The sequence below is a fragment of the Neospora caninum genome, chromosome XI (genome assembly GCF_000208865.1).
Source record: "Neospora caninum Liverpool complete genome, chromosome XI".
Classification (NCBI taxonomy): domain Eukaryota; phylum Apicomplexa; class Conoidasida; order Eucoccidiorida; family Sarcocystidae; genus Neospora; species Neospora caninum.
In genome coordinates, this window is record NC_018397.1 from 1 (window position 1) to 23,098 (window position 23,098).

Sequence of the window (23,098 nt, forward strand, 5' to 3'; positions counted from 1 at the left end):
AACCCTAAACCCTAACCCTAAACCCTAAACCCTAACCCTAAACCCTAAACCCTAAACTAAACCCTAAACCCTAAACCCTAAACCCTAAACCCTAAACCCTAAAACCCCTAAACCCTAAACCCTAAACCCTAAACCCTAAACCCTAAACCCTAAACCCTATAAACCCTAAACCCTATAAACCCTAAACCCTATAAACCCTAAACCCTATAAACCCTAAACCCTATAAACCCTAAACCCTATAAACCCTAAACCCTATAAACCCTAAACCCTATAAACCCTAAAAACCCTGAACCCTAAAAACCCTGAACCCTAAAAACCCGTTGCTCAAAAAGTGAAATTTCCACCGCAGCAAAAACGTTCTCGTGACTGTGTCTTTTGCACCGCGTTTGCTTGGCAGCCCAACAGCGACAGGCGGAAGGAAAAGGCCCTGCATTTATTCGACAGAGAGCGGGCCGCCTCCAGGAAACTTGGAAAGTCTGGAAACGAGTCAACTGCAACTTTTCCACTTAAAGAAAGCACAAACGCCAAGACAGCTCCCAAGGAATCTGGTGGCATGCGCCTCAACCCTCAACTTTCATGCGGGTCTGGGAATGTCTCCGCTGTCAACTACCGGATTTTCGCAGACCGCGTGGCTAGCCGCGAGTGTATCTGCGCTCCATGAACGGAAGATAATGGAAGCCGCTGCACACTGGATTTGGCTGTCTGTGTTCTTGAAACCATCCAAACGCAGTAGAACTTGGATCCGATGAGGGCCACCAGTCATGTTGCCTTGTGGAAATCCACGGCGCTCGTGGGCTCCTCAGCGGCAGGACACGGTGGAAACTCGCGCGTTAAAATATGGCGGCTCACGATTGCTAGTATAGCATCACGTCAGAGAACCTCAATGCGCCGTCCTGAAACGAACAACTGAATCGTTTTTCTCTCGTCCACTCCTCTTTCCATCATACTATCGGCACACCCCGTGTGATACACGGACGACTGAAAAATGATGCTGTTATGTTTGCCGCCAGCTTCAGGCAGTAGTGGAAGACTGAGGCGCCAGAAAGAAGGTCCAAATGGTAGTATCTACGAGTAGAAGTGTAGAGAAACTGGAAAAGGAACATGTTCGTTTGCCAACACCAATCCGGTTGTTCGTCCGCTTTCCTCATTCTGGAATGCCAATGACCACAGCATGAGCGCCTGCTTGTCGTCAGAAACAGCTGAACAGTAGTTTACTCCTGGGGCGCTTTTCTACTGGGATGATCCGTCATTATGTTACGCAGAGACTGAGCCCCACTTTCTGCTATGTTTCGCTGAAAAATGTGTTCGTGTGTGTACAGAATATAACAAACTTAGGTTCGATGTACTACCATATTAATCACCTGTCTCCGCAATCTGACACCTAGATACCGTTTTGCGCCCCTGCAGGTTTTTCTCAGCTTGCCTAAGTTTCCGGTGTCCTTTTGAGACCTCCATTTTTTGTGTTGGCTAAAGGTGGTGTCGTCAACAGTATGGGACTTCTGGGGACATTTCTGTATAGTTTTGCTTGTTTATCCTTATTGGCATGCACGTTTCTTTTGCAAAGTAGCTGAGCTTACATTACAGAGCGCTGGCGATATTTCGCTTGACGTCTCTTTGGTATGGCTGTGTACTGTTCCTATATGTTCCCTCCAAACGCTTCTTAATCATGAGGCTGATAGTGGTTTGCTCGTTGTGCCGGCAAGAGAGCATGCAACCATGCATCAGGCATATGGTAAAGCGACAGCCAACGCTGTTCAATGTCGCGGAAGAAGAATCAAAAAGTCTTGGCAGGGTCTCATGCTTCGATGGAGTTAGGCACAAGGTGGTACTCACTTTGCTGTATCTCCCCGTCTTGTAACGCCTTGTATGAAGCCCAGGACCCTCTCTAGTTATCTGGTGCCTCCTCTGGTCGTACAACTTGTTGGGTGTGCGTATACGACGTATAATCCCCTCGTCTTGCCTATGTGTTTTAGACTTTTTGCGTAACAAATCTCCCGCACGAATTCGGGGACCTCTCCTGGTTGCGTCGAGCCACCCACCAGCACGACGTAGAGGTTGTGTTACCCCCCATTGTTCTGCCCGAACGTTCGACAGCGCGAATACCCAAAACCGTGAAACCCTTTACCCCAACTCAAAAAAAATTTATAAGCTACACCCCAAAATACCCCGAAACTCTAAAATAAACCCTAAACGATACGTGAAACCCTGATCCTTAAACTAAACCCCGAACAACAAACTATATCCTAAAATAGCACCTTTTCCCCAAATCGTATTTAGGATTAACCCTGCACTCGAAGTGAACTGTAAACCATGAAGAGCACCTCGATCCTCCCTAGATCGTAAATGAACCGTAAGTTAGGTACCGCAGTTGTCGACTCTCTTGATTGTTACTTGGAACCATGGCAAACCAGAAAAGCCCGGCGTCTACGCATCGAGCTATATTTACATTGACAGGCCGGCATTGAAGCCGGGATTTGCTTATGTGACTTCTCCCTTCCTTTTTATATCATTCTTGTCACTGGCTGAGTTACTGCCGCCGTGGTCTCTGTACTGTCTGCGCTCTGTTGTGTCTGCTTCCCGTCCACGACACTGCTTTGGCTGAAAAACGTTCGTCGATGTTCACAACCGGCAGGAGTAACATCATTTTGTCTATCAACGGATCTACTAACTTAGACAGAGCTCAGCCCTATACGAGCAGGTGTGCTGGTCTGGAGGAAGATCCGCTTGGCGGGGCGGCGCATATTACGTCTCTTAACCAGTCGTTCGCAAGAAGAGACACATGCACCGGAGGTTCAAATCGGTTGTGATTCCAGTGTGTCGTGGAATTAACGAAGGCGCAGACTCCTTTGTCACTGCGCAGCATTGGTGTTTCCCTTCCAGTTCCCCTTTCAAATCAACAAGACATTTGACTGTCCTGCAAAAGAGATGTGTTCCATGGAGTACCACGAAGAATGTGGACCTAAAACTCGTTAGATCCGTGGCCCCCGTCCACCGGACGAAGCACGGCTGGGCCCCATCAGTTGTGGCGGCCATCGACGGGAAGGCCCTGTTGCATGCATGCGTACACGGCACGCGTCGTGGCTGCTGAAAAAAAAACGCACACCATCCAGCTTCGTTTTTTATACACATTTTTGACCACACCAGAGCTATGCATATCAGTTGGCTAGGAAACATTGTGTTTTAGTGTCCTCATAAGATCCCGATGTCGCATTCATTGGGAAGGACCGTCAAGCCATGATTTCCTGCGCCGTGCAGCGTCTGTGCTTGTCCTCGGATGTCGACGCGGAGAACGCTGTCGGGTGATACAGGGTGTTACCTTACATATCATTTCTAAATTCGTAGTCTAGAAAGAGAGGACTCCCGGTTCGGCATGTTCCCGCATTACGCTGGCGACGTTTTTTGAAACATTTGCCTCGTGGGGCTGTGCCAATCCGCTGTTTTGCTTGCACTGCATGCCTTCTTGTCTTGAATGTGCTGAGAAAGAGCCGACGTCAACCACGTGCCGCCTTTCCTCCTATTGCTCGGGTAGTCGCCTCGGCAGTAAGCCGGCACAGCCGCTCCGCGAGACGTTTGCCACCGGGAGGGCGATTCTTTGAGGATGGCACCAGCTTCTGGCCGACGGTGTCGTGTTGTTTTCGTGCAAAAAGAACAGCATGCTGCTCAGCTGCCGCGTGCAAAGCAAACCGCCCCACCGGCGCAGGAGGATGCTCCATTATTTCATGAACAGTGTCCGTCGAAGACCGAACAGCGCCGGCCGTGTCGCTTAAAGCTTAGGAGGTGGCAAAGGAACTGTGAGAGCTGCAGCTCTATCGGCGCGCAACACCAGGCAGACAGAATAGCTGGAGACGATACCGGTGAGGTCGCAGAGCCTGAGATCGATTCCCCACTTACTAGTCTAAATGACGGTTCAAATGGAAGCAACTTCTACCCCATCTTCGTCGGCGAGAGCGTCCTCGAATCGCGAGATTCAATAGAGCCGCAACTGCTCCAGAGTCTTTTGTTGGTAAGCTTCATCCACTGTAACAGAGTTCCGTGAACGGGTCCGGCACTTAACGATTTACCACTAGATGCTCAGAAAAAAGAATTCCGGCAGACACCGACGAAATTTCATGCCGGGGCAGTGCAGTGTTCGTGCGAGGCGATTTCCTCCTAGCTGGCATTCTTATAGGCGCGTTGTAGGAGACATGTAACACGCTTTTCGCAGCAAATCGCGGCGAATAAACCACATTGCCGTTGTCATCCCGTGCGACCCATGTAGCTGTGACGTGGCCACCCTCGACTTAACACTTCAGCGCGAAGGGTACAGCGGGACCCTCTCATGCACACAATCGGCGTTCCGAGCCTTAGGCATGCTTGAGTATTGCAACTCTGTTAATCAATTGCGCTGCGAAGCCGAGAGCGTAACCCCATGCCGTGGCAGGACTGCGCGCGAGTTAACAATATCCTAGTTGCAAGCAGCCAGACAGGTAACCGGCGGTATACAGTCTGGCATGCCGTCGTCTAGATGAAGCCCCGTTCTGTTATTGTCTGAGCAAGTCAGCATGTAGTGCGCCCTCGTTGATTCACTCTCTTTCCGGTTAGTTGTCGCAAGATGTCCGTGTGTGATCGTTGTCCATTTGGAACGACAGACACGAATAGAAGGCAGGAAAGTAACTCGTTAGGACGTCAGCCAATCCCATGGCCACCCTTGCGCCCAAAACGGGCGTGCACCAGCGGCAAGCAATACAGTTACTGAAGCCGCCATAACGTACTCGCGCTCGAATATCTCTCGACGGAAATACCTGCTATGCATCAATGTGTTCTGGGTTGTGACAGAGCCCTTCTGGAGAATCCTCTTCTGTCACCTCGCTGCATTTTTTCGTCGACGGCAGTCTTCCCCGTCAACATCTTGATCTTGTTGAGTCGTTTGCACAGAGGCTCGGATGCAGCGAATGCTTCCCGGGCCCTCGTTCTGGAGCAGAGGCTGCTGCCTTGTCTCCCTCTGGCTCCTCTCATCAGCAGCTTCCCAAGACACAGCAGGGGCCGTTACTACCGGCGACTGGGTCACCATGCCCCGCAACACAGGCCTCCTGTTCTCAGGAGCAGCTGACTTCGGACCCAGCGGGGCTCTCGGGTCTTCCGCAGCGGCCAGTGCGGCTCTGGTTCCTCAAGGGCGAACTCGGGGAGGGCTTGAAATGCCGCGAGGCACTTATCGAGGTTCAGGACGCTCTTATTTTCGACAACCCCAGCCACAGTCGTCGCACCCACTATATCACAACCCTCTCTAACCGTTTGCCCAAGGACAATAGAGACAAACCAGTTGCTACGTGCACCGACATTTCCCCAAGCTCACCTGTTCCTCCGGTCGAACGTCGGGATGCGGGCTCCACAGCGAAGTCGAGCCCTTTCGACCGCAGAAGCCTTGTCTTCGCAGTGGGTGGAGGGACGGTGTGCGATCTTGTGGGGTTTGCGGCTGCTACAGCGCTTCGAGGTGTTAAATGTGTGCTTGTTCCGACCACTCTGCTAGCAGCCGTTGATGCGGCTGTCGGAGGTATGTTCCCTTTCCTACACAGTTTGAGCTGTACGTGGCGTTATCAATGGAATTGTAAACGGGTTCCTGGAGATGAGCGGCCAACCGGCGCACCTTCTCCGGAGAGCGTCAGCGCTGCCTTTCTCTGGCTTGCTGAGTTTTTGCCGGGCGAATGCAGTTACTGTACACATGCACTCCCCGTGTCGCACCGAGAGAGCCTGCTCAATCAGGATCAGCCCCCACATTATGCATTCAGCCGCCCCACAATCACCCAGCGTACTGGTTTGGGGGGGGGCGATATCTGATTTTTTGTATGCCGCGGACACATGTGGGGAATTAGATAGCGGCCTCCCGTTATGCATTTGATCGAGCGTAGATCGACACACAGTGTTCTGTGCGACGGCACCGGATGCAGGGTGGGTTGCCGGAAATCGCGCGAATCGAGCGTCGTGTCATCGAGCCCACAGTATTTGCATCGATGTCATGCTTTCCGTCTGCAGGGAAGAATGGCATTGACGTGGGAGCAGCGAAGAACTGCCTGGGAACGTTCGCTCACCCTCATGCCGTCTTAGTTCATTTGCCTTTTCTTCGGTCCTTGTCACCACGACATTTCGCAAATGGCATGGCCGAAGTCATCAAAATCGGTAAGGGCGTATGTGTGGCCTTCCGAAAGCTGTCACAGTGAACAATGCGTCGCTAACGAATTGCAACGACGTCGGAACTGTAGCGCAGCCCAGAAACTTCGTGTGCCTTCTCGGCTCACTCCTTTGGAAGTCTACGTTTGTTCGAGAATACAAAAACAACAGTCGAAGACGCTGGATGCACAGGTGAATGCACCCGCCTGTAGCATATCGGCAACGGCAAATGCTCAACGGTGACGCGAGTAAAACTGCCGAGACACAGCTGCCGCGAGGTACTGTGCAAGGGCCCGATTACGCTCCTGGCGAGCCCATAGAGTCCCACACACGCAGGGTGGTTTCCCCTGTGGTGCATGGATATGTCACAGCAACAACAAGCAGCACTGAGCTGTTCGAGTTCCTGAGTCGTGTCGATCCGGCAGCGCTTGTCGCTGCTGTCGCGGATTCCTCCGAGCCTTCTGCAACTGGAGCATCCAACGATCCTCGAAAACGTCCGTCTGCATCACCGGCTCTAAGAGCCTCTGACGCGAGGACGGTGGACGGCAAGGACGCTGTCGGCCGTGCGAAGCGGGGCCGTGTCCGACAAACGCCCAGCGAGGAACCTCTAATTGGGTTGTCCGCAGACACGGCTGCATCTCACCGTGAAGCGGCGGGGCAGAGGGACGTCGTCGATACTCCTCGTCGACGGCTTTTCGCAGCGGATCCTGACATGCGTGAAGGCATGAACAGTGCCTTGGAGACAGTCATCTTAGCTGCCATACAACTGAAAGCGGCGGTTGTTGCCGAAGACTTCCGTGAAGGCGGGAAACGACAGATTCTGAACTTCGGGCACACCATCGGCCACGGGATCGAGATGCTTTCCAGGAGCTCTGACTGGTAGGGGGCAAACAATGGATCCCGTACCTCTTGAACACTACTGCGTTTTTGCACTCGCAATCTGCCCAGAAGCCCGTGTTGCCCTAGCAAGCACAACGATCTTTTGTCTCCATTCTGGGGGGACGACGCCATCCGTTTCTTCATAAGAGCACATACACAGCACGCCCACAGCCCAGCTGCTTGCCAGGCTCTCGCCAGGCGTGTTCAGCCGCGCTTCGCGGATAAGAGGGGTTTTCTGGAGTCCCTTGACGGGGCATTAGGAACCGCTTCTAGCATATCGCGCGTTCGCAGAATCGCTCAATCGCATCTGCCTTTGTCTGTTTCTCTGGATTCCCCTTGTTGTGTCTTTCAGGCTCCACGGAGAGAGCGTTGCAGTGGGAATGGTTCTCGAGCTTTTGCTTTTGCGTCTGCTTGGCCTCGTTTCTCCACTCCTGAGCATTCGCGTCCAACGGCTTCTGCGCAAGTTCTCCCTTCCGTGTTCTGCTGCGCTGTCTCCTAAAGACGCAGAAGAGGCTTGCAGGCTGATTTTGGCACACGATAAAAAGAACCGCGCTGGGAACGTTTTCGTCACTCACGTGCTAGACGTTGGCTCGACGCATCCACGTCATGTCACAGCAGTACCTCACGAGCTCGTGCGTCTGGTGTTATCACCTGTATTGGCTCTCGCACCTCATCGACCGTGTTTGCCTTGCTCCAGTCTTCGCTCGGTGGCGGGGCACACCGCTTCTCTCCCCTTCGACGCTGTTGTCTCGCTCCCAGGTAATGGCCGTGAAATCGCAGAAAGAGTAGGCGTGGAGAAGACAAGTTGCCGTCACCGGCTACGACACAGGTCACTGTAGGGCACTTCACACCCTGTCCATTCCATCACACCCAGCTGTGCCTCTTTTTGCGACCAAAAAGCTAGTGATGCTCCAGTGTCACTTGCTGCGCCGGCGTGACAGCGGCGAACGTCTTGCCTGAGCGGACAATATCTGGCGGAAATCTGCTGCATCAATACCCGACTTTTTTTTGATGTAGCAGGTAGCAGTCACCCTCGCTGCTGCACGGCAGCCCTCCGCTTTCACACCCGTAGTCCCACAGACTCGGTTCTTTTCCTCGGTCCCGCAGGCTCCAAATCTGTGGCGAATCGTGTCCTTCTGCTGGCTGCCCTTCGCCACTGTTTCATTCCTTCCTTTCGCCAACCCATGCACGCGCGTCCGTCGAGAGAACGATTCGTCCTCTCCAACCTGCCCGCCGCTGTGGATGTTGTCGTTATGGTTCACGCCCTTCAGCAACTCGGGCTGTACGGAGAATTCGAGTTTGTGGCCTGTAGGTGAATCGGCGTGAGACGCAGCTTTAACCTCCGATGCAACGTATGACGCGGCCGTTCTTTTGCGCACAGTGGCGGTGCAGAGCCGGGGGCGCGCGAGGCTCTGTAGAATCAGTGTGCATGCACGGCGGCGGAGACTCTCTCGACAGTATGCCGCATCACGCTCCGGGCCGAGTCACTTGTACACCCTGCAACGACCGCAACGAACACATGCCTGTCCAGAATAGTTGTCTCAAGTGTGAGCCCTAACGCTGAATACGCGGATGTGTCGTCCCGCGTTTGAGGCCTTCAGAGTCCCCTGAACCGCGTCGCTTTCGGGGAGTCATCCGACTGCAAACGGTGACGTTGGAGGCTCCGGGGACTCTTTTACTGTTCCGCGCAGCCATGAAAACCTGCTCAGCATTCGAGTTTCGATGCCTGCCTCGCCGCTCTCTGTTGCTTGCAGCCCCATCGTCTTCCTCGTTTGACTTGAAAGCCGAGATTCCGCTATCATGCAAAGCCTCACGGTCGTCGCCTTCCGACGGTCCCTATTTCGATCCTCTCGCTTTCGCCAGTGTGTCGGTGAGCTTCCGTCCACTTGCCTAAGACACTTGATAGCAGCAAGTAAATTCGCATCAAGGGAATGGTCTCGATGGATGCCATTCCTATTCGTCGGTGTTTGACTCGGATTTTCGACAGTTTGACCGCCCCTGCCATGATAGCCTTCATTGAGGATTTCGACGGCAATAGTTGTACACATGAAATGCAGAGAGTTCCTGCTGCGTCAACGTCTTATCATTGCCGGGCGAGCAGCCGAGAAACTACGGACTATTTGGTCGCGGACGCATCTTGTTGTTTTACCGGTCATCCTTCTTGATGCCATCTGCATAGAGACTGTCGTCGTGGGCTCCTTTGCGCAGCTCATCCACATGTGAAGGGGTGTGTAAATGTACACTCTTTTGTATGTGTGTGCCCATGGGTGAGCCGGCAGCAACAGTTACCGCTCACCTCGCTGACTGCCGGGCAGCCAATGTGGCGAGAAATGTAGCTGCTTCTCGCTAACCGAGAGTAACCAAATACTGAGTTTTCTCAGACGCGACGACGCGACTGTAGATGTACAAACAACCAGCCTGGATGGAATCCAACAGTACCCTCTGACGCTCTGCCATGCACTCGTTGATGCTGTGGAACCAGTGTGCATGTCACGCACTTGTCACACATAAGTAATCGCCCCTTCTTGCTTCCTTTGCCTGGACTCAGTCATCATTCATCCCGTTCACATCCGATGAAGGGCTTTCCGTCTAGAAAGGAGTACCACTGTGTTGCTTCCGCTGCTTGCATCTGGTGCAACTTTTGTGAAACAGCTCCACGCAAGAGAGCCAATATATGGTTCTCGTTGTAGAGATGGAAATGGTGTTGCATGGCTGTTCTTGAACACGCTGCGACTCCTGTCGCCAGTGCCTTGAACTTTGGGTATTTTGCTCAGTTTCCAGCATCATGTGCCGTCCAGAGTGCAGCCGCACTGGTCGCCGTTTGGAAGCTTCGGCTTTAGAGTTTTCTTTTTCGCTACATATCACAGGAAGGCTGCCTTCGTCTCTGGGTTGGCGACAGCGGCACGGCGTCTCGCTTTCTTCTGCCCTTCGTTGCTTTCCTTCTCGTTCTCCACCACTGCCTCCACCGAACTCATGGTCGCCAAGGCTGTCCCGCTTCTTCGCCTCACGTGGACTCCAAATCACGGGGAAAGGAACTTGCATCCGAACGTTTTCCTAATGTTCACAGCATAGTGGTTGACGGCGGGGATCAACTCAGAAGGCGCCCGATGGGTTCTTTGGCTGAAGCCATCAGCCGGATCGTCAGGGGGTGCAGAGTATCGTATCTAAAGACGCACGGCTGCCTGCCTATCCAACTGGACGTTGACGAGAAGGTCGTGGCACAGGCGCCGACGTTAATGGATTATCAAGAGGCGCAGAATCCTCACGCCGACACCACACTACGGTTGATGTCTCGCGTCTTCACGGACGTAACGGAATGGCACGTATCTGCTTCCGAAAGTTCTCAATTCGGTTCCGCCTTGTTGATGCTGGCCCCACTTGCTCCCTACAGTGTTCAACTTTGCCTCGATATCGTGGACGAACAAACAGACCAGCAGTCTGAAGCGCCGCACAGCCGCGTCAGTCAGCAGCAGAGGCAACCGGGCACCAGCGGAGAGGACCGACCGCGTAGTTGGGAGACCCCAGAAGGGACGTGTTCGTTGTCTAGCTCTCCGGCAGTCAGTACGACTTCGCCCTCTTGCCATAGAAAACGAATGCGTGAAGAATGCGGGACAGAACTTGTGGACGCCAAATACGCGGGGGACGGTGGTTCTGCGTCTGGGAGGAGGCAGTATAGGGATCCTCCTTCAGCTGCAGTCAATCCTTTTGTCTTGATGACGCAACGCTTGATGCGTCAGTGGCGTTTTGGCGTTTCCCAGATCTCTTCGCACTCCTATCAGGTCTGCTCGGTTTGGCCTGGCGTCCGTGGGGACTGCTCAACAGGCCAGGAGAGCGGTGGTCGGCTGGCGAAGGCAATGAAGCGTGCGGGCGTACGGAAAAGGGACAGCTGTCCACAGAGAGGCCCAGACAACTTTCACGAGGAGGCGCCTGCCTCTGAAACGGCGGCCAGACGACTGTCACCTGAGCACGGTTCTCCGGAAGGGACACGTCAGCAGGGAGTGGATGACCAGAAAGGAGAAGCGAGCGAGATGACTTCAGCTGACTCTCCTGATCTCCACTCACCTGCACACTGGATAGTGGAGGCTGACGCTACGGCCGCGTCGTATTTTATGGCGATGGCAGCTGTGGCTGGGGGACGCGTCCACCTGAACGTGGACCGGTGAGTCAACGAAATTGTGGCAAGGTCGTTGCCATCTCAAGGATATGACCCACCCACTTCGTGTGTGGGAATCTGTTCACGGTGCATCTCAAGCGTTGTACAGGAACCGGAGGCCTCGCTGCCAGCGCCTACAGGCGTGATGGTTAAAGTCCTTCTGGGGGGAGACGTCTGGCGGGATGTACGGGTGTCGGCACTCCCCCTAGTGAGGCGGATACAGCTGGGTAGTCTTCGGTTATTACCGTAGTGCGGCCAACACCTTGGACGACGACGCAGTTTGTGTCCCAGCTGAAACCATCGCTTGAGAGGGTTGAACTCTGCCCTAGTAGCTTGCGCGCATGTGGCTTGCGTCTATGTGGCGCACAATCCCTGCCCGTCCACAGGTAACCAGATAGTTGACTGTGAGATTTTTCTCCGCTTCGTGTGTCTTCCCTTCAGGTCAGCGTCGCTTCAGGGCGACGTCGCTTTTACAGAGCTCCTTCCACATTTCGGCTGCTCGATCTCCCAAAGATATGGCTGTCCCCGACAACTCTTCGCCCATTTGACGCATAACGATTCGTGCACGAGGTCCACCCCGTGTCGCTGTCCCCCACATTGTCCAGGAAGCGGCAGTCCCCGTCGAGAGGTTGGCGTCGCTGCGACAGGCGAGGAGACAGGGAACGTCTCAAAAAACACAAAGTGCCCGTGTTGCTCAGGAGCTTGGCTGACTGTTGAGAGTACCTGCTGTGGACTGCTGGGGGACTGCGTCCCTGGCAGTGCGCCAAAGTCCGCTTTACATCCCCACGCTCCTCTGCATGGTTGCATCAGAGACGGTATGCCACCGGACCTGGAAACGCACTCTCAAGGGAGGGAGGAGAGGCCTGCCAGGGATGACCTGCCAGCGCAGCTCAGCGGTCAAGGCGGCCAAACTTTACGCGGACGCGGCCCTCTTCCCCGAGCGCTGCACAAACTGGAAATCCCTTCCATCGCGTCTTCAGCAGGAGCCTCGGCGGATCCGGTCCTGACACTGGATCTGAGTCAGATGCAGGACTGCTTCATGACGTGTGCTGTCCTTGCGGCGATCGCGAGCCGAGGCACGACGACGAGCAACGCGGACTCATGCTTACTACAGGAGCCAGCGGACGCAACAGCGAAGCGGCTGCTCCTCACCTCCGTGGCTAGACGCCCGGTCTTCCACCTTAAAGCTGGACGGACGGCAAGACTGAAGGAGAGCGATCGAATCGCAGCCGCCGCGCGAGGATTGAAAGCAACTGGCTTCCACGTCGACGAGCTTCCTGATGGGTTGCTCATTGGTGACATTCGAATGTCTCCATTGCCTTCCGGAGGATCCACAGCCGCACCACAGAGAGCGCTGACGAAGCACGAAAAGAACGGAGATGAACGCGAAGGCATCGGTGAAGACCTTGCCAAGTTGAGTGGGCAAGGCGCGTCAACCAGCCCGGAAATGAGGGACGTGGAGAAGAGCGAACAAGTAGAGGTGACCGCTGTAGACAGCGAGTCCGATCATAGAGTGGCAATGAGTTTCGCCATCCTCGGGCTGGTCCGCACGAATGTGGGAATACGAGACGTAAGTCCGTTTGATGCTCTGTATGCTGGTGAGAACCGCCGTGCCGCTTCTGTGTTTCGGCTTCTGTCCGCTCTCTCGTTTGAAAGACGTGATTCCAGAAAGCAATGCAAATTGCAGGCGAAACCTGATGGCAGTTCATTTGACCCAGGGCAAATTTCCCCGTACAAAGGCCACCGGGGCAGCGGCTTCATTCAGATCGCTCGTCCATATTTACAGATGCACAGGAGAAGAACCGATGTGTGTGTGCTCAGCTGCGTAGACGACGATGCATTCAGCAACGATGCCTAACACGTTTGTGACCCATTTTTACCGCATCCATCGAGTTGGTGTACTTTCGGCAGCACTCCGTTCAAACACTTGGTATCTATATAAATATATATATATATATATATATATATATACTTACACACGTGATTTGCGACGGCCCCTTTCTTCATATAGCCTCCGTGGTATCCAGTGTAACTGTCTGCGTTCACCTTCGCAACTGCTTTTGACCGCCAGCTGGTGGAGTGTTCGCATGGCGGAAGTGTGCGCCAATGAAGACCTAAACCGTAAACTCTTTGATGATACTGATACTGCCGATACCGTGTGTTCCTGTGCAGTGGCAGTGCGTCGACAAAACCTTCGCTGACTTCTGGTATGAGTGCAAAGAGCGCATTGGCATGCACATATATGCTCCGTCTTCGAGGGTTATCGCGGGGAGAGAAGGAACTGACGGATACCGGGAGAGCCTTCCTCGAGACCGTCTGGGCGCACGAGATGAAGCTGCAAGCCGCTCAACGCAATCGGTGACCAATATACCCGAAGAACACGCCGGCGAAAAACTTTGGAATTCGGATTCTAGGAGAGCCAGCAATCGACAGGCATTGGGTTCGCCTGAAGTGCCGACGCGTACGGTTCCGCGCGATACTCTCCGAGAGGAAACTGAGTTGAACTGTACACGATGTGGAGGCGACCGTACACGAATGGGCAACAGCTGCTTATGTGGGACCAAGCGACCGGTCCACAGAGCATCTGTGACCCGCGAAGAACTGCAGAGATATTTTCTCGTCTGTACCCCTCCCCGCCCTTCGCCTTCCCTCGTTCCAGGCTATCGCGAACGCCCAAGTCAGTGTACGTGACGGACACACTCGGTTCTGTTGCATTACTCGTTACTTTGCCTTTCGTGCGGCAAAGAAGGCAGCCCCCTGCTCCTTTACTCCAGTGTTTTGGGCATTGGAGACAGAAGACACGTTTTCGGAGGAATGTGGAGTTCCTTTCCGAGTCCTACACCTAGAGTGTTTGTCTCGACAGAGGATCAGCTGATATCGTGTGTCTGTCGGACTGCCACCCTGCGGGCACACTGGCGATCCGTTCTGCGCGTCTTCCGTTTCTTTCCACGTGTTTTCTCAGGCGCGAAACCCGTTCCGCATTTGAGTCCTCCGTCGTTGCACAAGACTCCCACGGCGCCCGCTGCCCAACCGCCAGACGAACACTCGCAGAGCCTTTCGCCCCAGGTGCTGTTGCTCGTAGGGATGCGAGGCGTGGGAAAGAGCGTCTTAGGGAAGTTGGCAGCCTTGGAGCGAGAGTGGGCCTTTTTCGATCTGGATGTAGTGCTGGAGGCGTGGCTGCGAGACCGCGAAGACGCGATTCGTGCGCCCGTGGATGCAAGGCTTGGACGACATAGAGCTGTAATCGACCTTTCGGGGACCACAGATGTGTCGCTCCTGAAGCTTAATAGGCTGCGTGGCTTCATCGAGGAGGAAGGGATGCATGCTTTCAGAGAAGTCGAAAGTCAAGCTCTTGCGTTTCTGTTGTCGTCCTTGCGGAGGATGCGAACTCAGAACGTCTCCTGTGCACGCAGTGCTGCGGAAGCTGACGCACGCACCCAGGCTGACGAAGATCTATGTAAAAGTCGACACCAATACCCAAACAGTGAATTGTGCTCGATCTTCAATTCTGTCGACGAAAGGGTTTCAGAAGCCCAGGCAATGCGTAACCTTGAAAATCCACGGGAGCCTACGGATCGCCTTTCGGTGTCGACTGAGCAACCGATGGGTCGGGTGGACAAGCTCGTACATTCAGACGCATCACTGCAGGAATTCCTAATGCGATGCGAAGCACTGGGACTTCTCAAATGCCATAGTGGCGGCTGTGTAGTCTCGTGTGGAGGCGGTGTGGTCGAAGGTGAAGGTGCAATGAAACTTCTAGAAGCCGAACCGCTTGTTGTGTGGGTCAACGCGACGGAGCAGGAAACGGTGGAACGCGCCTTACGAAAGGAGGTAGGCCGGCATGCATCCAAACTGCATACCAGGAATCTCAGATGTGCCTTCATTGTTGCGAGTCGCCGTAGCGAGTGTTACCAGTCCACGGTGTACGTCCCTTTTGCCATGAGTGTACAGCTTCTCCCGCAGGACTTGACCACTCTCCACATCCGCGAGTGCTTTCGTGCGCTTTGCGTTACAGGGCCAGGCGCCATCCTACTTTCAGCCGCCCAAGAAAGCCACCAGGTCGGCCGCTGCTGAAATGGGGTGTATCCCTTCGGACAGCAACGGCGGCGGACAGCAAGGGGGACACAGTGAGCAAGGGACAAGTGTTGCGGTGGCTGCACGCTATCGTGAGAAAGTTCGGCTTCTCTACAGAGAACGAGCAGTGCGATACAAGAAGGTCGCCAAATTTGAATTCTGGACTCCGCCTGTCCAGGAGCTTCTGGAAGGGCTTGATTCCTTTGAACTCTCCTGGTGGCCCATGCTGTCGGATTCGAAGACCTCTGTCCCTCCCTTGGGGCCGCCCGCGGGCACTGCTTCTAACTGTATTCCGTCTGTACCGTCGTCGTCGACTTTTGGACCATCCTCCGAGGTCGACGCCGGGGCCAGATCGTTTCCCGCCTCTTCCGCCTCCCGCCCCGCACTTCCGCTCCCCCATCTTCCCACTTCTGTCGCCGACCACCTGGCCGTCGCGCACCCGAAGGAGGCACAGAGGCTCTCACTGTACCTGCGAGCCGTACACAAAGTGTGGCAACTCTTTCTATTCGCTCTACTGGGCCCACCCTTGCCCGTCACGCCGGCGAGTTGCTTCGTCGTTTGCGAAGAGGTTCTGAACTGGGCAGCAGGTAAGCAAGGCCGCCACGTTCAGTCTTGCAGCCGGGGCTAGCAGGTTCCTGCTGAGGACTGTGACTGCGCTCCAGGTACGGCTCACCGCGTTTCTTCTGGGTCGTTGCTCTCTCCAGGCTCCGAGGCAACTTCTCACAGTCAGGCCGGCGATGGCGCATACTGTCGGAATCCGCTCGACTCCCCGCCAGAATGCCAAGCTGCTCAAGGGGGAGGCGCTTCAACAGCAGCCGCGCACCACACCAAGCTGACGACGTGGCTGGAGGAGAGCAGGTGAGACAATGATCCCTCACGCCGCGCTTACGGCTTTCAAGCGAATCGAAAACCGGCATTCCCCTAGAATGGCGACTATCTCGAGTTTCGCCGGGATGCACACTTTCCTGTGGATGTTTCGCGCGACACACGCGAGCTCGGGTTGACGGAGAAGCTCGGCAACTGCCGGGAAACCAATCCTAGCTGAACGCTGTTCACGCGGAATGCTCAGATGCAATTGTGGACATGCACTGGTCATGCACAAAACGGCAGGGGCCAGGCGGACAAACGTCACACGGGCGACGCTGGATGGCACACGGGTTCATGAACAAATCACCTCCACTGCGCGAGAGCTTCTTCTCGCTTTCGTGTACGTACAGGGGATTCTCGTCTGCTTGTGGAGGAGCGCCCGCAGAGGGGCGTCACGCTTCGGCGATCAGCAGTCTCTCTACTCCGCTGCCATACTTAAGACGAAAGCGTTGATGTAAACATTAGTTTTGCAGTCTCCTGCTACGCTGTCTAACGTCTTTCAAGCTTGTCTTCAGACACGCGCTGAAACAGCGCTGTTACACTTGCCGTCGACAGAGGCGTCAGAACGTTGTCCTTTCGAGACGAAAACCGAAAGAGACTTCCGCTTACGTCTTGGCCCCGCACCTCTCTCGTGCGTTGTAACTGCAGATATGTAGACGCCGTGGAGTTGAGGGCAGACTGTTTGCCAGCATTGGAAGCTATTGAACGCCAGGCGTTTTACCTCAGGTGAGGAGAAGCGGGACGATGCTCTTTAGAGCATCTAGAGACACCCGTACCACGAATCGTCGCCTCTCAGTGATTAGTCAGTCATTCGTGCCTGGAGGTGGGCGGGAATCGGGGTGTGAAGCCTCTGAGGTTCTCCATGCTTTGTTATCGGACCTGGGGAGCACGCATCCGCGATAGTTGCCATGAGATTCAGTTGCCCCTCGTGGTGCGCCAGCTGGGTTCTAACGATGTCAGAAGCCGTGCATGCGAATGTGCGCCTTCATTCTCAGACTCCTCACTGGCAAACCCCTTATCTTCACCCTGCGCACTCAGCAGGACGGAGGCCGGTTCGGTCCAGGTAACGCATTGTACAAAGAAGCTCTCGCATTGCTGCTTTCTGGGGTATGCGACGGAAGCGAGAACGGAGCGACGCAGTTGGACGACAGCTTCATACGCAGTGGTGAGGAGGACAAGGCGCATTCTTCTCGAGGACGTACCTCACCGACCAGTGGCGGAGAACCCCGATTCCGAGAACCAAATGGAGCAGACCAGGCACGCAGCGGCAGCGTTCGAAACGACGCGCGTTCGGCCGATTTTCCAAAAACAGAGCTGACGGCGCCGGTTGGTCACGCTTCGTCTTCCGGCGTTCCCTCGGAATCCCGCTCGGCCACCAACTTGTCGTTTGCCGAGGAAGAGTTGCACGCGGTCACCGAGGCTGCTGCGTATGTGAGTGCGCTATCCCGAGCCAGCAGACTCGGCTTCGATTGGATCGACGTTGAAGTCCGGCAGGTGGAGCGACTGCACACACGCGAAGAGCGCGCCGCTGCCGAAACAAGAAAAGAGCTGTGGGCCCGAGCTGCCTGCAGAACGGCCGTGTGGCGGCCAAGCGAAGAACCGCGCACCAGCCATACAGGAAGGGAGGCAGAATCTTCGCGGTTTGATAGCCGCGCGTCCGCTTCCGCAGATCCCACATCGCGACCTGTCCACGCAAGAAGGTTCTCAGCCGTTTCTGAAGACTCGGAAGAGACGACGGAGAATTCACTGCTACGGGGAGCACGGCGACAGTTCGTTGAGGATATTATAATGGCCACACCACCGGGAGGGCGATACATCGCTTCACTCCACGTGGCCTGGGTATCCGAAAGAGACTCCGATCCAGTAAAAAGGTTCTACAGGTAACGTGAAAGATAATCCAGTGTAATTCAGTTCGATAACTTTTTCGAGGTGCGTTTCGACGTCGAGTCACACCCGATAACTCAGTCGTCCGTCCGTTTCTGTATCAAAAGAGGCACGACCCCGTTGGTGATGCAACTCGAAACGGAATAACTAGCGTGCCGGATTGCATGGCGTTCTCATGTCAAAACTCGGGCACTGCACACATTTGCGCAAAGGTCGAGGAAAGACACCGTCGCCGAAAACGCAACACGCCCGCTCGTTTTTCAGATCGTGACTCTCTGCGGACCCGAACGCGGCTGCGCTGGTTTGTGGCCTCCAAGCTCGTACTGACGGAGCCTGAAGTGTGATCAATCTATCGCATGCCTCGCTACGTGCCGCATTGTCCTATCTTTTTCGTTTTCTCCTGTCCTGTTTCCTCAGGCATTGTCTTTCTTCTGTCGCTTGTTGGTATGCCGACGTGGCGAAGATAGTCCTGGCGCCGCCCCAGTCGAGGCTGCCGGCCCAGACGCCCCTGCAAGAAAGGACGTCTGCTCTCGAGCCAGGTCTCGTGTCCGCAGGGGAGAGCAAACCGACGAACCTGCAAGTCCCTGTTTTGAGCCAGGACGGCGGCGACCCTGGAGAAGGCGAGGAATCTGTCGCATGCTTGCTTAGGTCGTTGGTTATGGGATGTGCAAGTCCCCCGCAGTCTCTGAACACAGACACCGCACCCCGGGCCAACGGCGAACAATCGCGGGCGCTGCGTTCGGAAGCCGGAATGCCAAACGGTCTGGAGCTCCTGATACAGCGGCCTCTTATTCTTCTACAGAGTGGCGCTGCGGGAAGACTGTCTCGTATCGAAAACCGCTGCTTGACGCCGACTTGCTTGGCAGGACAAGACACCACAAACGTAAGAAGTGTTCCAATGCCGCTGTGCACCCATACAAAAAGGTGTCAAAATGGTATCGTTTTCTGGAAATATGCGCACGACACGCAACGACTGGCTTGGCCTCTCCACGAAGTGTGCACATGGCGTCTCAGGCGCAGTCTGACGTAAGACTGGCAGCTGATTGAGTCAGTTTAAAGCAGTCGGTTTAACACTCCTCTATCTCCGAGCCAGAACCGGTGTTTTTTAGGTCACTCGCCCCGCACGACTGCTAAAGCCCAGAAAGCTCCACCGGAACAGGGAGATTTGAAGGTACTCCAACCTGGCAGACGGTTTGCTCAGCACTCGCATTTCCAGGTCGGCCGTCGATCTTTTTTCTCGCAGGTCTACGGACAATTGAGTGCAACGCGACTATGGGAACACCGGCGGCGTCATTCTTTGCCGTGCGTCAACTTTTTCCTCTTCGGCTATCCCACGATGTTCTCTCCATCGCCGACCATCCATAACGCCATCTTTAAATGCAAAGGCGCGACCGCCGGAAGCTGTGCCTTTAGCCTCTTCCCGCCCGCATCTGTGCAGTGGCAAATGCAGCAAATCACGTGTCCGGCACCAGAAGTGGATACGCGCCAGCCGCATGCGTTTCATGCCGTAGAAGCCACGGCCCCTGTCTCGCGGTGCCGACCAAGCGCAAAATCCCCGGGGCGAGAAACGGACCGCGAAACGGAAACGTATTGCACGCGGCTGGTTGAACAGATGGCCTGGCAATTCTTGAGAGCCGCGCCTCTGCATACGTTTGGGGGAGCGGCTGTCACGCTTCCCCTCAAGGAAACTCTTGTACCTCTTTTGAGTCGTGTAGACCCAACAGCGAAAAGAATTAAAGCGGTAAGTGTCCGGCCCCGACTGCAGGAGTTCGGCGCAAGCTCGAAGATGGCACACGGCAGAGATGGCGGGGAGATGAATGGAGAACTGCTGGTTTCAGCGGCGTGTATCAGGCAGGGGCAACTCAGCGACGGCCACGCGTTTTCTTGATGGCTTGGATGTTGGTAGCTGTGCTGCGCACCCACGCAATCGTGCAGCAGGTGAATGCAGCTTCGGTAGATAGGATGGCATAAAGCGATGGAGCGCACAGAACATACAGCGACCGCGGGTGACGCCACGGCACTGCGACGGCCGTACGCTGGTGCGTTAGCCTGACTCTTGACTGGCCAGTAGTCGACGTCAGGCGACCTGTCACGTGGATAACAATCGACCGGCCTTGCGGTGTCGCTTGTCGCGTTTATCAGGTTAACACCGTGTACCGCGACAAAAGGGATGGCCTTCTCTGCGGTATAAACACCGACTACGCTGCTATTGTGAAGGCGATTCTCTCTCGATGCGACAAAGTAAGGAAGCTCAGCGGACCATCGTTCATTCCGGTAGACGGCCTGCCACTCTGCACGCGTGCCCCTGCCTCGCAACGAACTGCGAAACCTGTCAGCGTAGGAGTCGATTGTGTAAGAGCATTCTTCGTGTGGCGTGTCTTCAGCCGCCACAAAGGACTGCATGTTTTGTTTCGTGTGCATCGTGGTGCAGCTTTCCTTTTCGTCCAGCTTTCTCGTCGTCGGAGCAGGCGGAGCGGCCCGTGCAGCAGTGTGTGCGTGCTTGAGAATTCGAGAACTTCTGAGGGACTCTGCCGTGAACCAGTCTTCTTCGGAAACACACAGGGATGGTGGTGCTCACGTGCGCTCACAGAAGCATGATGCGTGGGGCCGGGAGAGGGGTGGAAAAACGCCAGCCGCCGGGCAGGTGTTCATCTACAACCGGACGCGATCTCGAGCGGAGAAGCTTGCACAGGAATTCGGAGTGTCCGTTTTCGAGACCCCAGCAGCAGACAAAACGACGCGTCGGTGCCGTGGCAACTGGCACCAAATAACCGTGATTGTAAGGGAGCGGAAACAGAGTTTCACTCTGTGAAGGAGCGGCCGTTCTCCGCGGGCGGCCAGTCACAAGCGCAGAAAGGAAACGGTTGCGGGCGAATGCATGCCGCTGATTGCTTGCACAGGGAAGATGCGCTTCCTGGGCAAGCCGGCTTGCCTTGTTGACTGAGGAGGTTCACCAATCCGGCCGCAGCGCACTGATTTTCCTTTCATGTGTCGTTAGCGCATCAGGCGGGGGCGCACGTAGTAGTTTTCCGTGGTGCCCAAAACCTGTTCATTGCCGAAGCGTGGTTGGTTAATCACAGGAGCAATTCGAGATTATCAGGATCAGACAGTTTCTGAGAGGATCGACAATCGTGGGTGCATGCGTCAGACCGTCAATACGGCATGAGCGGGTAAATATCGTTGCCCCATTGTGTCCTCTTGCATTTCTCTACAGGTCGGGACGGTGCCGGGAACGGCCCGTTGCGAGCTTCCAGAAGAGGTGTTTCAGCAGCGGCCCCTCGTTGTTGACATGGCGTATAATCCTGTGCTCACGCCGCTCGTTAAGAAGGTATGTGGACCGGAGCGATTGCTGAGGAGGCGGGAAGCCAACCAGTGCCTTGAGTCGGAGCCCCGACGACAGGAGGTAGCATGAATGGGTTTTTCCTTGGAGTTACGATCTGCATGGACTGATGGCGCTGCGTCACCGACTCGTTGAGGCTGACGCTGAAGTCTGCACAGAAATCCCCAATGGCAGTTCCTGTCCGGGGTTCTTGCTGTGTATCCGTGGATTAAACCTGCAGCTCAGCAGTGAAGTGTGGACGACAGTTAGGTTTACCAGTAGAGACAATAAGCCTCACTAGCATCCGTGGAGCAAATAATGACCCGATGAACTCACCCCACAGCGTCAGACGCTCATCCCCAGCAAGACAACTACGTGGTTCGGCCTGCATTCTGGCTCGGTAGTCTAGATGAAACTTTTTCTCATCGTTGGGGCTGCTGTGCTCATGCCGGAGTCTGGTCAAAGAAATCGATCGACTGCGGGTGAGACATGTCAGCATCCGTGGGACAGCGTTAACAGGAGTTGGCGTGAATGTTTCCTTCGCTCAGGCCTGCGGCGCGGGGTGTGAGGTGGTCCACGGGATCGAGCTCTTCGTGTGGCAGGCACTGATTCAGTCTCGCTATTGGGTGACATCCCAAGGACTTGCCGAGGGGAAAGCCGGCGAAAAGCTGCAAGCTTCGAGCGATTGCCGTGATGGAGATGAATCAGCCTTACACTGTATACGGGGACAGACGGATCAGCTGCAGCAAGTCTTAACCGCGAAGTGGTTAGAGACAGAGGAAGGACGCTCATACCGTCCTATCGATCTGAGGCCTACCGAACTGCGGGAGATCCTCAGAAGCGTCGAGGCATTCTACAGGAATGTGATTGATGTCGAACAACTTGTCACCCTCCGAGAGGAGAATTTCATTTTTTGACAGTTTGGTAATTGCGACTTTTGAACACCTGTTTGTGCGAGTTCGGAATTCGAGCAGTCTCATGCGGCCCAAAGACATTTCCTACTTCAACTGACAGAAGCATGCCAACAAGCTTAACGATTGGAGTGCAAACAGCTCCATCACGCGGAAACCCAACACGCAGCCTCGAACACAGCCAAAGATGCATCTAGTAAAATGGCTTTCCACGTACATTGCCAGCCTTCCTGAGTCTCTTCTTGTTATTCATACCTTTCCTTTTTTGTGTCACGTAGACGGTTTCTCTTCACTGATATGGAAAGTTGTAACTCGTCTTTGCTCGTCCACGAAGAGTACTCGTGCCTCAACAGTTAGCGTACATTTACACTTGCCGCCCAGTGATAGCTAGATTTTCACAACACCGCGGTAACAGAGGATGTTCCTCAACCGTTCGGCTGCTTGAAACGGCGTGTGCGCCAGCCTGGCTTCTGGCCATTCGGCATTTCTCCGAATACTTTTGCCGCACGTTTCTTCCTTCTAGTGTGGTCTGTTATGTGTTCGAGTGGAAAGACTCTACGGGTGACGCCACGAGCGCTTGCCCCCGTGGAGACAAAAACACTGCCCCTCTGCTGACGTATCCCCTCACGCGCACACAGTCACACGCGCAGAATACGCGTGGGAAATTCATCGGCTGACAACAGAAATCTCGTCCGGGAAGCTGTGGCTCTTCACACTCATCCGCATCGAGACAGAATGGAACCGGATCGTCATCGATGGAGACGCATCGATGACGATTCTGTTGGGCCCCGCCCGCCCCCCGGTACGGTCCACTGTCCCGCGGTCGCGCCGGTGTCGACAAAACCTGCGTCCGGTGCACCGTGTCTC

General features: G+C 54.9%; 1 protein-coding gene across 1 annotated transcript; it reads left to right on the forward strand.

Annotated features, from left to right (window-relative positions):
• Positions 1–3,598: 3,598 nt before the first annotated feature.
• On the forward strand, positions 3,599–22,237 carry NCLIV_053120 (3-dehydroquinate synthase, related; the record flags this gene model as incomplete). The annotated part of the gene is made up of 19 exons (XM_003884865.1): positions 3,599–4,003; positions 4,816–5,530; positions 6,010–6,153; positions 6,516–7,023; positions 7,376–7,782; positions 8,131–8,331; positions 8,778–8,893; positions 9,891–11,182; positions 11,987–12,774; positions 14,139–15,007; positions 15,192–15,837; positions 15,955–16,108; positions 16,766–16,843; positions 17,113–17,997; positions 18,419–18,884; positions 20,144–20,242; positions 20,433–20,780; positions 21,216–21,329; positions 21,869–22,237. The coding sequence occupies 19 exons, from the start codon at positions 3,599–3,601 to the stop codon at positions 22,235–22,237; spliced, it is 8,604 nt and encodes a 2,867-aa protein (XP_003884914.1).
• Between the last annotated feature and the right edge of the window lie 861 nt (positions 22,238–23,098).